Source organism: Pelodiscus sinensis, chromosome 8 (assembly GCF_049634645.1).
Source record: "Pelodiscus sinensis isolate JC-2024 chromosome 8, ASM4963464v1, whole genome shotgun sequence".
NCBI classification, from domain to species: domain Eukaryota; kingdom Metazoa; phylum Chordata; order Testudines; family Trionychidae; genus Pelodiscus; species Pelodiscus sinensis.
The window spans coordinates 5793829-5807399 of record NC_134718.1 but is presented as its reverse complement, the minus strand read 5'-3'; the positions used below and the strand labels follow the sequence as shown (position 1 = coordinate 5807399).

The 13571-nt window shown below is 56.2% G+C and overlaps 2 protein-coding genes across 9 annotated transcripts in view; one reads left to right on the top strand and one right to left on the bottom strand.

The window, feature by feature from the left end:
* WDFY4 (WDFY family member 4) overlaps window positions 1-13571 on the bottom strand; it is a 187041-nt gene that overhangs the window by 34554 nt on the left and 138916 nt on the right. For all 6 annotated transcript variants that reach the window (XM_075934641.1, XM_075934642.1, XM_075934640.1 and 3 more), the window contains 2 exons: window positions 2572-2614; window positions 1342-1461 (listed from right to left, as the gene is read on the bottom strand). In XM_075934641.1, coding sequence (XP_075790756.1) covers window positions 1342-1461; window positions 2572-2614 — 163 coding nt within the window. The remainder of the gene's footprint in view (window positions 1-1341; window positions 1462-2571; window positions 2615-13571) is intronic.
* Window positions 4174-12320, top strand: LRRC18 (leucine rich repeat containing 18). 3 transcript variants are annotated; one of them, XM_006118138.4, is made up of 3 exons: window positions 4174-4326; window positions 5906-6066; window positions 11265-12320. In XM_006118138.4, exon 3 carries the CDS (start codon window positions 11367-11369, stop codon window positions 12135-12137), a length of 771 nt encoding a protein of 256 aa, XP_006118200.1. In that variant the 5' UTR covers window positions 4174-4326; window positions 5906-6066; window positions 11265-11366; the 3' UTR covers window positions 12138-12320. The 3 variants fall into 3 exon arrangements, with proteins under 3 accessions (XP_006118200.1, XP_025037936.1, XP_006118199.1); XM_025182151.2 differs by having other exon boundaries at window positions 4251-4384; XM_006118137.3 differs by lacking the exons at window positions 4174-4326; window positions 5906-6066 and adding an exon at window positions 6251-6389.

Sequence of the window (13571 nt, the reverse complement as noted above, 5' to 3'; positions counted from 1 at the left end):
TGCTCCGGGGAGCGGCCTGGCCCCCGGGCAGGGCGTGCTCATCTTCCTGGCACACGGGGACAGGTGGCTGGCAGGATCCGCGCTGAGGGCCCCCGGGAAAGGCAAAGGCCACCACCCCCTTGCTGGCCGGCGCATGGGGCAGAACGTATCTGCCTGCCGGACCGTGCATGGAAGGAGGCCTCCTCCCCACGGCTCCCCAGCGGGCCCAGGCAGCTGGCTGAATACTCGGCCGTGTCGCCGCGAGGGCCAGGCCCGTGCCCACGTGTGTCGCTGGGACTCGGGCCGCCCTGTCCTCGGGTGGCTGGCCCGCGCCGCGGTGGCTACCCTGCCGGGCTGAGCCCGCCAGCTCAGGTCCACCCTCGCCTGCTGCGACCGTACCGCCCCATTGCTGGAGAGCGGGGCTCGGCCTGGCGTGGCCTCCCCTGGCTCCGTTCTCGGGGGGGGGACACGTGGAGCCCACTCTTGGGGGGCGGGACAACACAGGGCCTGCTCTTTGGGGGGGAGCGCAGGGCTCACTCTTGGGGGGGGCGACATGGGGCCCGCTCTCAGGGGGGGGACAACACAGGGCCTGCTCTTTGGGGGGGAGCGCAGGGCTCACTCTTGGGGGGGCGACATGGGGCCCGCTCTCAGGGGGGGGACAACACAGGGCCTGCTCTTTGGGGGGGAGCGCAGGGCTCACTCTTGGGGGGGGCGACATGGGGCCCGCTCTCGGGGGGGGGACAACACAGGGCCTGCTCTTTCAGGGGGAACGCAGGGCCCACTCTCGGGGGGAACGCAGGGCCCGCTCTCAGGGGGGGAACATGGGGCCCGCTCTCGGGGGAGGACGACAACACAGGGCCTGCTCTTTGGGGGGGAACGCAGGGCTCACTCTTGGGGGGGACACGGGGCCCGCTCTCGGGGGGGGGACAACACAGGTCCTGCTCTTTGGGGGGGAACGCAGGGCTCACTCTTGGGGGGGACACGGGGCCCGCTCTCGGGGGGGGGACAACACAGGTCCTGCTCTTTGGGGGGGAGCGCAGGGCTCACTCTTGGGGGGGCGACATGGGGCCCGCTCTCGGGGGGGGGGACAACACAGGGCCCGCTCTTTCAGGGGGAACGCAGGGCCCGCTCTCGGGGGGAACGCAGGGCCCGCTCTCGGGGGGGGGGAACGCAGGGCCCGCTCTCGGGGGGGGGAACATGGGGCCCGCTCTCGGGGGAGGGGAACGTGGAGCCTGCTCGCTCCTCAGCTGTCTGCAGGGACAGGAAGGAGAGGGGGTCAGGCCCTGGCCCTGCGGGCGCACCCCAGCACTCAGGTCAGCGAAGAAGCCTTCGCACAGCTCGTGCTGCGCCCCCCTTGCTCACCTGGGAGTGGTAGTCGGCCAGGACCCAGGGGAAGACGGGGTACTGCATGTAGTCGTTGTAGGTGCGCCCGGCCAGCGTGTTCAGGTACATCAGGTAGTCGAAGTTACTGATTTCTCTCCTCTGCCATGTCGGGGAACAACCAGCACAAATCTCGAGGTGAAGCGGCTGTAGGCTCCTCGAGGGGCATCAAATGGGGATAGGGGGCATGGGGCTTCAAACGGGGATAGGGGGCATGTGTTTTGCTTCTCTCTCTCTCTCTCTCACACACACACACAGATCTGGGCATCTATGCTCCAGAAACTGGCTGGAACCCACCAGCTCATTGTGCAGGCACTACAAAGAGGCCCCAGCTGGTAGCAATGCTCAGCTGGCAGCGATGCCCGTTGGCCTGGAGTCTGAGCCCTCAGAGACGGCAGCTGCTTTGCAACTTTGGAAGCCTTCTCGGGACTCTCCAGGGCCCCTGTTCAGCTGGGCCACAGCGTTACACTAGAATCCATCAGCAAATCAGCACACGCCGACATCAGCCTGACCCAGTCTCCCTACACGGTAACTAAACGCTCTCACTGGCGCTTTGTCTACACTGCCTGTTTTTGCGGCAGAAAAGATGCTAATGAGGTCGCGACTTTTTTAGCGTATGTTCTGCCGCAAAAACTGGCAGTGCACACATAGCCTGGATCTTCTCCCGACGATCTACACCCTGCAAAGCCAATGGGAACCAGCGTGGGGCTACGCGGTCTTCTGTGGCCATCAAGATCTTTATCAGACACAGCCTGGAAGCTACAGTCCGGACATGCAGCCGGTGCAGGAGAGGGTCACTGCAGTGAAATCAGTGGCGCTTGGATGATTTACACCTGGATTTCCTTCTACACGTCTTGACTAGAGGGGCCCTCTTAGGCATCACTGCAGCAAAATCCGGACGCTCGAGGTCCATTGAGCCCTGTGTCATGTCTCCAATGTTGGCCAGCACCAGCTGCTTCCGAGAAAGGTGCGAGGAACCTCACGGTACCCCAGTGTGGGCTAATCTGCACCCCAGGAAGGGACTCACCCATGCTCCCTACGAGTGAGAGGTTGACGCTAAGCCCTGCAGGGAGAGGTTTGCACATTAAGCGGTACGGCTGGATTCCTAGGACACAGCAGTAGGGCAGGAAGACTCGGTCCTTTTCTTTCCTCTACTCAGGACTGACCCGGTTTGAGCAATCAGAGAGTTAGCCAGAGATGGTCTGCATTTACCTGCCACTTCTGGAGCATCGTCTTTTCCCCGCCTGTGTTCTTCCTGCAGGACACAGAAGATTTTATTGTCACCGTGTGCTGCAAAGCTCCCGGGGAAGGATTCAGAAAGCATGCCGATATTCCAGTCCCTCCTCCTGCATCCCCAAAATCGTACATTACGAGAGCATCAAACTGCGCTTTGCAATCCAATGGTCAGACGGCAGCGTCATACGATGGGTGTTTCAAAAGCTCTCAGCTCCAGCTTGTTAAATCACGGAGAGTCTCCTCTCCAATGTCAACGAGAGCAGAGTTAGGTCAGCATGCCGCCATATGAAGACACCCATCCATAATTCAAGCTGGGTGGAAAAGGGTTTTCCAATCCCCTGAAAATTTTCAAGAGGTCAAAGAAAAAAATCCCCCATCCTAAATTCAGGTGGGAAGTTGACATTTCTACAATTTTCATAAAACAAAAAATTGGTGGCGTAAATTAAAATATTCCATTTGGGGAGTTGTGATTTTTTTTTCTTTCGTTTTCATCCTTTTTTCAGTCTCAGCTTACATTTCCCAACAAAAAGTCACTTGGAATTGTTCGTTTTGGAAAATGTCAGAATGTTTCCTTTTGACCATTTTCAAACTCTTCTTTTCCTACATTTTTTTGAGTTGGGAGCTGCGTCAAAACTGACTTTGAGGAAACCCAAAGTGTTAAACCAACTGAAAAAAAAAATCAATTATTCACCCAACTGTTTCTGTAACTGTATCATTTCTAGTGGCTACACCAATGTCTCAGACTAAAGAGAAGTATTATTTTACCTGTTGCCAAGACATTTTTTTTTTCTTGCAGACTATGGGGTTGTTCTCTTCGGACAAACACTAAATACTAGGATTGATTCCGTCTCACAACCTAAAACTCACATGTCTCTTTTTTCAGTTCCCTGGCATGACCAGACAATCAGAGGTTACGTTTATAGCAACCATGCATACAACAAGAAGTTTCATTCCCATCTGATACGGGAGACTGGGTCTTGGCTCTTTGCCCTAAAGACAAGAGGATAAACGCTTCTCTCTGTTGCATGGTGTAAATCAGCAGGGACTCCACTGATTGCAATGAAATTACTTTGGACTTGCACCACTGATTCTAAGCAGCTGTTGGCCCAGGAATTCAGGAATTCCAAGTAGCAAATTGGAGGACTATTATAAACACCTGACATTTGTTGCATAGTTCTCACGTTCCTATATGCTGCTCCCTCTCAGTCCTCCAGAGTTTTAGAGGCACCACTCTATAGCGAGAGGATTAAAATACAAGATGTTGCAATGAACTGGCCCAGAGCATACAAACATTTACATGTGTATGTCACTGCCCTCTGCTGGATGGAAACAGAACTGCTCCACTGTGTATCATAGGCCCTATATACCTAACAGCTAATGGAGATTCTCCAGAGGCCACTTAGAGCTGTGTAGCACTGGCAGAGGTCTAAGTAGCCCCTGCAGAATGTAAAGAGATTAAGGAGTCAGACATGCTCCTGGAGATATTCCCATTTTAGGGATATGCCGATGGGCTGGACACAAGAGCCCCGCCCAGTCTCAAACGTTCCGGAATCCGGCGCCACAGCATGATGACTCACAGAGGTCGGAATGTTGGCTGCAGGCCTGGGACGTTCAAGGCGATTCCTCCCACTTCCCCGACCATCTTTCATCAGCCAACGTTCCTCCAGCCAACACCTCCCCGGCTAGCCCACTGCCGGCCAAGAGTAGACCAGCACCACCCACTACACCGTCGTGAGTGCGCTTACAGGGCTCGTGGCCAAACGGAAAGGGGGGCAGGACCTTTAGACACGTAAATCGCTGAACTCTTCCAGGGGGGTGAATTTACCTGGATTCCTCAGATGCTTCCATCACGGTCCCCCTTTGCCTAGGCCATCCGGGGAGTGATTAATTAATCCCTACCCCGCGAACATTGGCCTATGGGTGACGGTCAAAAGGTTCCATCAAAGCCCTGGAGTCAAATCCTGCCCCTAACGAAGTCCATGGTAAAATGTCCATCGATTTCAGTAGAGCCACGATTTCACTCTTTTGGGTTTTACTCAATTCTCAAAAATTCCAAAGCCGGCAAAACAAGCAGCTGTTTCCCTGCACGGATCAAGGGACGCAGGGATACAGGGAAGTAACCGTTTCTCTTTACACTTAACCCACGTCTCCTCAAGGTTCAGCTTAGGTGACACATGAGCAGGGAAGCAAGGTTATTGCTGCTCGATTGTTCCAGTTTCCCTGTCCCTATACGCCTGCCCCACTCCAACGCTGATGGGAAAACATTAAATATGTAAATAATCAGACTACTATACACGCGCTTGAACTTTTGTGTCACCTTTCACCTGAGGATCTTCACCAATATCAGTCAATTTAGCCTTTCAACCCTTTCCTGGGAGTTAGGGAAATATCTGCCCATTTGACAGGTGAGAAGACTGAGGCAGTCTTCCTGCGCTGGATGCTGATTGTGGGATTTGGGGTAAGTCACTGCTCCGTGCCTCAGTTTACCTCTTTGCAACAGGAGGGTGGTGCTTGTGACCCCACTCCTAAGGCTTCACTAATTTCAGTCTGATTGCACTGAGAGCCTCGAGTGGAAGGAGGTACAAAAGTAGATCTTATATTTACAGAACACCTCTGACGCCACAGCCCTGTCACAAAGTTACATGGACACAAGGGTACCTTATCCACTAGGGAAGCACTTTTTGCGGAAAACCGTCCGTGACCAATCTAGACGCGCTTTTCTACAAAAAAGCCCCGATTGCCATTTTCGCGATTGGGGCTTTTTTGCGGAAAACAGTACTGTGCTGTCTACACTGGCCCTTTCGCGCAAAAGTCTTTCGGAAAAAGACTTTTGCCTGAACGGGAGCCACATAGTATTTCCGGAAAAGCACTGATGATTTTACAGGAGATCGTCAGTGCTTTTCCGGAAATTCAAGCGGCCAGTGTAGACAGCTGGCAAGTTTTTCTGCAAAATCATCTGATTTTGCGGATAAACTTGCCAGTCTAGACACAGCCCTCATGTGACAGAGAGAATCTCTGGCAGCCCCTTGCACCACATGTGGAAATCAGAGCTATTTCTCTTCCCTCGTTAAGTGATTGGTTCGTTTTTGAAGCCATCAAGCCGGCCACAAAAAACACAAGCTCGTTACCCCAGGCCGAACAAAAGAATGAAGGTGAATTCATGTGCTCAGGCATCTCCCACCTGCACGACAGCAGAGTCCAAATCATTTAAACCCACAGCGAAAGCAACCAGCTCTGTCCCCTTCTCCTCCCCTAACCCGGTTGCCACGGTCCCCTTCTCTCGGCATAAACTCCACCCTGACTTTTCCAGGCCTTGCATGCTGCTGAGTCCTCTCCGGCTCCCGTCTGAACCTGCAAGTTGGAACCAAACATTATGCTAATGATCGCCAAGGACCTGGGATTCCGGTTGCTTAGGAACGAAAGTTTCGCAGGCTGTGGAAGGAGAGCTGAATAGAGTGACACTGTAGCTGGGTAAGTCCTTCGAAACACCCTCCCCTCTTCCCGCACACAAACAACCATTTCTTGAAAGGTTGCCATTAAAAAAAAAGAGGGGGGGGGGGAAGTTGGACTTTAGAATTGACAAGCCTGTGAAAAGCAGAGCTGCCCAGGTCTCCCCTGCAGCCTGGGGATTTAGTTACACACCCGGGAAAGGACCAATTCATTATGCAGAGAAGACTAGCCAGAAAACGATTGCAGACGGACTGACCATGGAAGCTCAGATTCTGCGGCACAAACCAAACAGGCAGCTTGCGACGTGTCCGCGTCTGGAATAGATGTGTCCTGGGCGTGAGCTGGTAAGATCTCAGACTGCCCTATCCAGGCTCGTGGACAGGAAACAGTCTTTACTTTTGGGGGGCCGGGGAGGAGAGCGGCAGTTTGCAAGTGTGCACGCTGCAGGTCGATCGGACACAGCCTGGGAAGTTACGGGAATTTAAAGGGAGCCGCAGTTCCTGCTGGCTGACAGGACCCATTTAATCTAAGCCAGCCCGTTAGTAGAAGCCGTGTTTAAGCGTCAGTGAACGAATCTCTCTTTCCTCTCAAGTTTTAGCAGACCACAAAGAAACAGTGACAGGCTCCTAAGCAGGCAAATGAACCTGATTTGCAATGCGCAAAGCGCAGGATTGGCTAGCGCACGAAGGGTGTAATGCAAAACTCGAATGGCACCTGGTTCGGCGTTTGGTCACATACCAACCTCGAGCCAGTGTGTAGGCCCGAGCAGTGTCTGAGCACCACGCAAATATAATGAGCAACTCGGAGCCACCAGATTGGTAGAGGATGGGTAGCTCAGCCGCTGATCTGTGTGTGGCAAGACTCCACCGGTGGGAAGGGTTTGTCCCTGTGTGAAGTTCTTCTTCACACAGCGTGTGGTCAACCTGTGGAACTCCTTGCCAGAGGAGGCTGTGAAGGTTAGGACTATAATAGAGTTTAAAGAGAAGCTAGATAATTTCATGGAGGGTAGGTCCATAAAAGGCTATTAGCCAGGGGATAAAATGGTGTCCTTGGCCTCTGTTTGTCAGAGGCTGGAGAGGGATGGCAGGAGACAAATTGCTTGATCATTGTCTTCGGTCCACCCTCTCTGGGGCACCTGGTGCTGGCCACTGTCGGCAGACAGGTTACTGGGCTAGATGGACCTTTGGTCTGACCCAGAACAGCCGTTCTTATGTTCTTATGTCCTTGGGCTCACTGGTTAACCGTGTAACCGCTGAAAATCTCAGGAGTTACATGCTGCGGGGGCAGATCCTGCACCACGGGGCAGCAGCTGGCTCTCTGGGAGCTGGTGTATGCCGGGAGCTAGGTTTTAAGCTGGGTCCCGGCTCCCTCCCCGCTCCCAGGGAGCCGGCTACCACTCCATGCAAGCTCTGCTAGAAGGGGGGGCAGCCAGATCCCCAGGAGCGGGGCGGGAGCCTGCGGGTAACCGGTCACGGTAACCGACGAGCCCAGGCTTATCTGTTAACCGTGGGAATGGTTCTCCCATGTCATCCCTAGTATCCCCATGGTTATCTACCTAGCTCCAGCCATGTGCCCCAGGTATGTCACCGGCCCCAACGAGATCAGCTGGTTCATTAGCTTGAGCAATAGAGGCTTAAACGTCCAGCGCTGACGTGGCACAGCCGGGGGTGCCGAGAAGGGTTACACTGGATCCATGAGTCAAGTAACAGCCCAACCCCCTGCTGCCCTCTAGCTCTCCGTGGCCTGGCTAGCGCCCCTCACCGTGCGCTACTCAACCAGCAGCCCTGACCAAGACCGGGGTAGAATGGGCCCCTTTGCTGGGGAGAGGCCAAGAGCACCCAGGCATTAGTCCCACCGGGCGGGATCTTGTGGGGGTCGGTCCTGCTCTGGCAGAGGCTTGGACTTGTTGACCTCTTGAGGTCTCTGCCAGCCCTGGGGTTCTAGGGACCCCCTTCCCTACAGCCCCCAAGGGTCAGCTGGGCTGGGAAGCCACCGTCCCTGCCTTCTCTGTGGGCCCTGCAAGTCCTCTCTCTTGAGGGGAGGATTGGGGGGGACACGTAGGGCCCCCCCCAGAGCATCCCGCCGTCCTGGTTACCCCCTTGCGAGCCGCTCCCCAAGACAATGCAACTCAGCCCCAGAGCTTGGACTGGGAGGTGTTGAGAGTCACACCAGGAAGGACGAGGCCAAAGTTCATCCCCTGCAGCCAGTGGGGCGTCGCTAGGGATGGACACAGCTCACAGCCCCTCTTGTATCCCTTGGAGAGTGACTCCCCCACCTCCCCCTGGGATCACACCAATGCGGACACTATTGCTGGGACGTGGGAGGCCAGAGTGTAAGTCCCAGCCCCGCCACCGACTTCCTGTGTTGCCTTGGGCATGTGCCTTAGTCTCTCTGTGCCTCAGTTCCCCCTTTGTGCAGTGGGGAGACCAACCTATATTAGCTCCCAGGGGTGGGTGAGGATCCAGGCAGTAAAGACTACCGTGGTCCAACAGCTGGGTGGAGTGATGGGTGTCTATGGGGCTAGACAGATAAAGGCGCTAACATCTATCGAACAATATTAAAAATCCAAGCGGGCGAAAGCTCAGAACCCGGACTATTGCTTCCGAGGTGGCAGGACCCACTCAGCTCTCACCGGATGGAAACCCAGCGCTGGTTCCCGAACCTCCCCGAGACGCTCTGACTGCAGAGGGCCTGGCGGGGGCGGGTAACTGGCAGGGATCCCCTGCCTTCGCATTGTCTGGGGCTCTGGCATGTAACGGAAAGGAGCCGATGCCATCTCCGCTCCACTCTGAGCTCCCCGAGATGTACTTGCACATGATTAATGAGTAGCCAAAAAGCCTGAAGGGCTTGTAACGAAGCCTTTCTAATGGAGAAGCGTGTTGCAGACAAATCCATATTGCTTCCCAAACAATCATTCATCAACACCGTGATTGGACGCTTTCCAATTAAATGCGGGGCCCCCCGATCAGCTGGGGATTAGCCAGCTGTAACCTGGGCTCCTCAGAGCACCCCAGTCGCTGCTGGCGCTGTCACTCGCCTGCCAGAAGTATCTTACTGCCTGCCCTGTGCACACGGATTGTCCGTTACCTTTGACGACCTCCCCATCTAGCAAAACAACGAGTAGCCCTGTGGCACTTTAGGGTACGTCTACACAGCAGTGTTAGTCCGGAAGAAGTGACGCTATTCTGAAATAACAAAGGGCGCGTCTGCCCAGCAAAATGGTGATCGGGGCTTTTTTGCGGAAAAGCGCATCTAGATTGGCCACGGACGCTTTTCCACAAAAAGTGATTTTGTGAAAAAGCGTCCTGCCAATCTAGACGCTCTGTTCCAAAAATGCTTTTAATGGAAAAACTTTTCCATTAAAAGCATTTGCGGAAAATCATGCCAGTCTAGACGTAGCCTCTCTGTAACTGGCTGGTGAATTTCCTTGGGAGCAGAGGGGCTACTTGTAAATCCAGGAGTGCGCGCCCAGGCAGGTTAAAACGTCCCCTGCAGGTTTGTGTGTGTTCCCATTCCTGACGTCTGTTTGCGTCCATCCCGCCTCTGGTGCAGAGACTGTGCGGTGTGGCCCCTACCCAGGGCCAAGGGGCCCGGCTGGCACTGGCTGGCATCTCACTCTGGTGGATGTGCGGTTGTACGACCCCTGAGGTGGTGGCGGACGTGGTTCGGGCCTGGGTTGGTGTTGCTTGTGCAGCTGTGTGGACAGAGCTGGCAAGGGGTTTATTGCAGGGGCAGGTTCTGAGGTGCGGTGCAGGAAGGAATGTGCTTGAGGCTGTCTGTAGGCGAGGACCGGCCTGTCTCCCAAAGCCTGTGAGACGGAGCGATTGTTTTCCAGGACGGGGTGTAGATCGTCACCGAGGGGTTTAAACTGGGGGCTGTCGGTGGTGATCAGTGGTGTCCCCTTATTGTCCGTGTTGTTTTCCCCCTACTAGTGACACCCCTGAGACCGGGACTCCATTCAGCAAAGCCCCGTCCTTTCTTACGGGCAGGATTTTCAGAAGCATTCCACGCATCGGAGGCAGGTTGGCTGTTCTCCCGCAGGGTGTTACCCCGCCCACCATCCCCATGGTGTCTGGGGTCTTCTGAAAATCTGGTTGCAAGCGCCACAATAGGTACAGCCGAAGGCTTGCATTGACTCCAACCGGCATCGGGCCAGGTAGTAAGAGTTTTATAGCCTTGGCCTCCTGTAGCATCGCCTCTCGGCTGATCTCGAAGCGTTTTAAACTGCCAGGACACCCTTCCCAATGCTCTGTCTGCAGCATCTTCATTGGGCACGGTCTTCCCTAGCGTGCAGGGAGGGTGGCCCCCGGCGGTGATTAAGGAACACAGACCTTCTTTCCTTTAAAAGTCTCTTCTCTGGTCCCACGGTAACAATTCCATTGCAAAGCACGACATGAAACTGTGCTAAGACTGACATTGTCTGCAGCCGTGTTCAAGCCAATGGAAACGCACAGGCGTCCAAGCAACGCCCAGTCTGACTGCTGTTGTTTACTTTGACAACGATGGAAGGCCCCAATCAACAAAACGCTTGAGCACGTGCTGAAAGCACAGAAGTGCTTTGCCAAACGGGGCCCCGGGGCCAGCTGGCCCGGCGGGATCCCGGGAATTTCCCGGTGGGCCGTTGTATCCACCCGTGACGGGCCACCGTTGTCCCGCACGCCGAGCGGCTCTGCGTCGGCGCTGTATGCGGCGCACGGAGCCTGACCCGTCGCTTGTGCTGCGTGCCGGGCGTGACGCAAAGAAAGGGGGCGGGGCTCTAGGGGCACGCAGGGGTGACGTCATGGGGAGGGCCGTTCCCAGGCCTATTTGGATTGTCAGTCCGCTCCTGGGCCCTCTGCCCTCTAAAGGGTGTGGCCAGTGAGTGTCCAAAACGTCCGATCTTGGGGGCTGGACCGAGACCCACAAGCCCTTCCATGCAGCCAATGGCAGGGAATCCTCCATCGTACAGTCTGGATAGACGCCACCACTCTAATGGTGAAAGACTCTGTGGTCCTCACACTCCATTACTCAGCCTGAGGCACCAGAGCAGTGGTTCAAAACTTCCTCTGCACTGGGACCCCCCTCCTTGCTCGCAGTGGCCATGCCCCCACACCGACGTGTGACACTCCTGAGAACGAGGCCTTTCGGGTGGAGAGCTCCCGCCCCTAGGGGATTGTGGTGACTTTAAAGCGGCCAGTGGTCATGTGTCACCTCCTAACGAGGTCACTTTTCATTCCCAGCCAGGGCTGACCAGCCAGCAACTCAGAAGATTTCACTCGGGCGCCTCCATCTGATTGCTCCTCGCCGCCCGAGCCCGCCGCAGCTCTCTCCCCCGCGGCACGATGGGCAAGGGGAAAGCAAAAGGCCCCAAAGGGAAAAAGGTCACCTTGAAAGTTGCCAAAAACTCCATCAAGATCACGTTTGACGGGAAACGCCGCCTCGACCTGAGCAAGATGGGCATCACCACCTTCCCCAAGTGCATCCTCAAGCTGGCCGACGTGGACGAGTTGGACCTGAGCCGGAACATGATCAAGAAAATCCCAGACTTCATCGAGAAGTTCCAAAACCTGCGCTGGCTGGACTTGCACAGCAACCAGATCGAGAAGCTGCCGGAGACCATCGGCATGCTCCAGAACCTCTTCTACCTCAACATCTGCAACAACAAGCTCACCACCAGGACCCTGCCAGATGAGCTGAGCCAGCTGAAAAACCTGCGCACGCTCAACCTCGGCTTGAACCAGATCGACCAGCTCCCCACCACCCTGGGGTCCCTGAAGGAGCTCCAGGAGGTGGGCGTCTTTGACAACTACCTGACGGCCATCCCCAACAGCGTGGCCAAGCTCCCCAAACTCAAGAAACTGAACGCCAAGAGGAACCCCTTCCTCCAGCCGACGGAGGAGGAGCTGTTCCTCGACAGCATCAAGCGCCTGGAGGCCCTGTACTTGGTGGACGAGAAAGACCTGTGCAGCCCCTGTCTGAAGAAGTGCCAGGAGGAGAGAGACAAGCTGAACAAGCTGAAGAACGCGGTGCCCGCCTCCATGAGGAAGCCCAACTTCTCCGCCCTCATGACGCCCAACTCCACGGCGAAGGAGAACCAGGCGGAGTGGCGGTGAGGAGGGTCACGCGAAGGTGGCGGCGGCACCCGGAGTCCAGCCAGCTGACTCGGAGCATCTCCAGTCCACACCGACCAACAGCTCTGCCCTCACGGCGGTTCTCCTCATTAGCGTTAGCTGGAGAGGACTTGTAGCGAATGGGCCCAACGCGATAGAAGGGCAGAAAAATAAAGGTGAAAGGCCGCTCTTGGTTCTTGGCTTTTATTTAGTGGGTGTCACCATGGGCCAGATCCTGGCTCCTGTCCCATCTGCTTTGAAATCCTCTGGAACCTCCAAGTGACACAGGGCTCCTGTCCGCTTTCTGCCCCCCGCTCACCAGGGCCTGGAAACGCCTACCGCCACCTACCGCCACCTGCCCGCCGTCCTCTCGGCGTTTCCTTCGTGGCCCTGGACGTACTGGGCAGGACTGATCTCCAGGGTCTGCTTCCGTATCTGCCCGTTTTGTACCAGGTCGTTGTGCACGGAGAAATCTGCCTTGTTCCTCCCTGGAAGACCCGCTCGGGTTCCTTGCAGCCCAGCTCCATCTGTCTCCTAGGGGGAGGGACCTTGCAGGGCTGAGGAGAAAGCAGAGCGGGCCGCCTGTCGTGGGAAAGTGTCCCTGATCTTCCTTCCGAGGGACCACAGAGGAGCCCAAAACTGCCTTTTGGACCTTCCTGAGAACTGGGCTGTGGAAATGCTGCCTCATGAACACACATGGGCCCAGCAGAGAGAAACCCCACACCCCTCTGTGGCCTCAATGGCAGCATTTCAAGGAGAATCTTCATTAGCTGTTAGCAGTACAGGGCCTAGGACACAGTTTCAGTTCCGTCCAGCAGAGGTCAGCAGTGAGCCAGACACTAACCAGGACATGACATGACCAGCAGTAATTTCGGTGTGAACCACACCGCATAAAGAGATACAGGACTCTGGCATCTTGCTCAGAGGGGTGGGCAAAAGGGCCTCCAGGGGCTGGATCCGGCCCACCAAGAGGGTGGATCCGGCCCGTGGGGGCCCTGCTGCTCTCCCGCCCCCAGGCCAATTAGGGCCCAGGGGCGGGGGAGGGCACGAAGCCGCCTCCTGCCTTGCCAGGAGCACGTGGAGCTTTGAAGCGCCGTGTGCGCTCGCGGGGCAGGGTGGAGAGCGGAGGGGGCTTCGCGCGCTCCCCCGCCCCAAAGCCAATCAGGGCCTGGGGACGGGGTAGCTGCATGAAGCTTCCTTCGCCCTGCCCCGGCCCCGCAAGGAGCCCGCGGCACTTCAAAGAGTCATGTGTTCCTTGCAGGGCAGAGGAGGCTTCACGGGATCCCCCGTCCCCAGGCCCTGATTGGCCGGGGAGCGGAGCGCATGCCAAACCTCTCCAGGGTATGGGTGCCTAGTGGGAAAGGGGGGCAAAAGGGGTTCCCCACCCCCAGACCAATCATGGTTTGGGGGTAGGTAGCCCCGCCTCTTCCTGTTTAG